General features: G+C 40.1%; 1 protein-coding gene across 1 annotated transcript; it reads right to left on the bottom strand.

Moving 5' to 3' along the window:
• Positions 1-350: 350 nt before the first annotated feature.
• LOC141445540 (uncharacterized) lies at positions 351-1,867 on the bottom strand. Its single transcript, XM_074111375.1, has one exon. It carries the CDS (start codon positions 1,833-1,835, stop codon positions 561-563), a length of 1,275 nt encoding a protein of 424 aa, XP_073967476.1. The 5' UTR covers positions 1,836-1,867; the 3' UTR covers positions 351-560.
• Positions 1,868-3,538: the final 1,671 nt, after the last annotated feature.

The following is a 3,538-nucleotide window of genomic DNA, read 5'->3' as shown; positions in this document are numbered from 1 at the left end:
GGATAGCTCAGGCGAGTGAAGCCGCGGGCAAAGGCTAGTTGTTAATATTTTAACAATTGATTAGCTGAGGCACCCCGGTGCCGGGTTCGACACCGATTTTGCACGCTCGTCGCCCGTTTCGCTCCACGGCGCAACTCACTCGACTGTGTAGCCGATGTACCATATTGAAATATGCCGCCCGACTGACCGTCTGTCCGTCACGTACCCACTCTCCAGAAACCCCTTTCAAACTACCTATATTTGACTTCCACGACTCACTACACATCGGCAAATACCTTACATTCGTACGAATTTAATATTCGCATATCCAGAATTTACAAGGTAGCGCAGAAGGGAAATAAAATGCGTCGTAAAATTATCTAGAATGTTATTATCTAAATACTTTACACTATTAATAAATTAATTAAAGTAAATTTACCCAGCACCAATCCCAAGTCAACAACGCTTTACTTGACTTATTAAAGTAATTCAAGCGGAAAACCTATTGATTTAATGAGTATCTCGAGAAAGCATCAATGCTTTATTGATTCAAAGCTTAAAACGATGATTTGTTTATATTCTCAATGTCGCCTGTAGTTGTAAACTAATCTATTGATTTTACTTGTTTCCGTACCTTCTCTCGGCATGTTGTAATAGGATGTGGTGTCATCATAACTAGCGTATCGTTGACTACTTGGTTTGTATTCCAACTGCAGATAATCTCCTTCTTCTTTTCTTAATTGACCTTTTTCTTTTCCGTCGTATCTTGGATCCTCATAGATAGTTATTGTCTGTTTTCTATGTGCCACTACTGGCGCGTTTCTTGGAACCTCAGCAGCAGCAACTGGTGCAGCTCGTGTTTCACCATACCCATATCCATAATTAGGGCCATAACCGTATCCACCATCATGGCGTAAGCCATGGCTATCATAATATCCAGGTCCACCATAATCTCTGGTCCAATCCTGACCTCTGTCCCATGCTTGACCTCTGTCCCATCCTTGATCTCTATCCCATCCTGGGTCTCTATTCCACCCTTGATCTCGGTTCCATCCCTGATCGCGGTCCCAATCGGGACGTTCCCAACCCCGTCGTTCGTTTTGCCAGTCCCATCCTGGATCCCGATGCACCACAGGAGCACGATACTCATGATGGTCATGTATTTTTCCTCTGTCGTATCTGTTACGATCGTCGCGGTATTTGTTGTAGTTCGATTGATCATCTAAATAATACTTTTTCCCGTAATCGTTATGACCAACATTTTTATGTCCATTGTCAGCGTACCGATTGTAGCCACCATGATGATGATTATCGCGAACATATTCCTGTCCATTGTTATGGGATCCTTGATAAGTCCGACCAGATTTATTGTCATGATTATTTAATTTGCTCCTATAAGCTGCTTCATCACCTTCGTCGTTGAAATCGTCAAAGAAAGTACTTTTGTTCGAAGATTCATCTTTGTGGTAGGAATTCTGGAATCCTTGCTTCTGATGTCCTTTTTTGTGGCCCCTTTTGTATCCGTTTGCATGGCTGTCCTCAGCTTTATCTTGTTTAGATGTGTGTCCCTCGTAAGCGTCACTATCCGACGAAGTTTTAGTATCGTGATCCTTCTTTATGTATTTGGCTTCATCGCTGGCTTTAGAATATTGGTTTTTGTGATCATCGCTGACCCGGCTTTCTACTTGATGCACTTTTTCGCCTTTCTGCTTATCATGTTTGATGGATTCCGCTCCTTCATTGTGGGATATGTCCTTTAAATGTTCTTCAAGAGCATCTTTCAGCACTGAACCACTTCCTAACGTTAATAGGAGCACTGATAGTGATAAAATTATATAAATTTTATGAGGAATCATCTCATCACAGTGAGTCGGATGTTGATGGTGAAACGTGATGCGAGGTAGTGAGTAGGAGTCCCATTGAGTAAACAGTTTTATATCGGTGCTAATCGTGATGACGGTCTTCATGGTCGGTTAGGGCACAATGACAGGAATCACAGCGGCTGAGGGGAACAATCGAGCGGAGCCAAGATCGGAGCGACCGTGACACGGCAGATTTGAGTCCCGGGTAGACCAATCGAGGTCAATAGAACCCGAACGAGGGCGTTGACTATAAGGTCATTGATACATGGTTATTATCTTGAATTATTTTGGAGATTTTCCTGCAATTTCTTTAAGATTGGTTTTTTGGAATCTTTTTGTATTTTTTATTTCAATTCCAAATTTTTACTTTTACGGTCATCCCGTAAAACCTAAATTGAAAATACAAACTGAAATATAGATGCACAGAAAAACCAGAAAAATAAGACCAACACTGGGAATCGAACCCAGGTCCTCGGTACGCTACACCACTGTTGGTCAACGGCACAGACACGAATTTCTCCTATGCACCACATATCTCAGCTTGTTTGTTTCTTATTTAGCCACTTAAGCAGTGACGCTAGCGACATCTATGCCGTAGCCCTCATCGAGAAACTTTCGGCATTCCATTGGTACGGAATACCGAGGACCTGGGTTCGATTCCCAGTGTTGGTCTTATTTTTCTGTGCATCTATATTTCAGTTTGTATTTTAAATTTTTGCAATTTCTTTACTTTCATTTCATTTATTTCGATTTTACTACTGATTTGAGCCCACTTTGACGTTGGATTTCACAATTCATTATATAAAATAATGAAGGACTCCTAAAATACTTACAATAAAAATATACCTGTCTTGCGTAAGGGATTAACTCCTCCTTAACACTACATAACAATACATAGAACTTTTAGCAGTTTATGTTTATAAATTGAAGAAATGAGAGACCGTAAGCAAGAAATTTTAATGAATTGTCATATCATTTTATAAAATCTTTTCATTCTTCCCGACTCATTTCTTCAGCATAAGCGACAGGAAACTGATAGTGGCTGATCGTAGAACTACCCATTTACGGAACTGCTTCTTCAGTAGCACATAATACCAATCACTATGTAAATAAATAAACCAATAGCCTTGTCAAATCTCCTCTGTTAGGCCTACCTACTAGGTAGGCGGTAGGTAGTGCCTAGCAACCTCAATAGGTAATTATAGTAGACTTTGTGGTTAAAACACAATTTAATAAGGCGTTTTTCCATGTTTTCCTAGTTTTTCCTTTCGTAGTTACCTACCCATGTGGGTCAACCTCTATATCATAGCATACAGATTTCGACAAAAAGAAGTGTCTGCTATTTCTTAATTTGAACTTCTTTAGCATAAAGATTTAGTCGTTCATTAATATCATAATCTTACGAATTTAAGTGGAATGATTTCTTCGTGATCCACTATGTGTGATCTGTTCATGATAAATGTTAGGTACGCCCAGTCTACAACAGAAAAAATACTTATACACTGACATAATGGCGGCGCTCAAGGGATTTCTTATACCTCTTTTATTTTATGAAACTAACCTCTCCGCGAATTCAGCGCGTTAATGCGACCTGACTTCGTACGTATTCTAATGCTGTGAACCACAAACTAATAAGAGATACCTGCGAACGGATCAAACGCCCGCTAAGCTTTTGTTAACTGTCATTTTGTTTGCTT

This window comes from Choristoneura fumiferana, chromosome 2 (genome assembly GCF_025370935.1).
Source record: "Choristoneura fumiferana chromosome 2, NRCan_CFum_1, whole genome shotgun sequence".
NCBI lineage: Eukaryota > Metazoa > Arthropoda > Insecta > Lepidoptera > Tortricidae > Choristoneura > Choristoneura fumiferana.
Note: the sequence above shows the minus strand (reverse complement) of the source record. Positions and strands in the feature narration are given on the sequence as shown.

What these genes read in the sequence shown, in the direction of transcription:
- LOC141445540 (XM_074111375.1), bottom strand. Translation starts at nt 1,835, where the DNA reads ATGATTCCTCATAAAATTTATATAATTTTATCACTATCAGTGCTCCTA.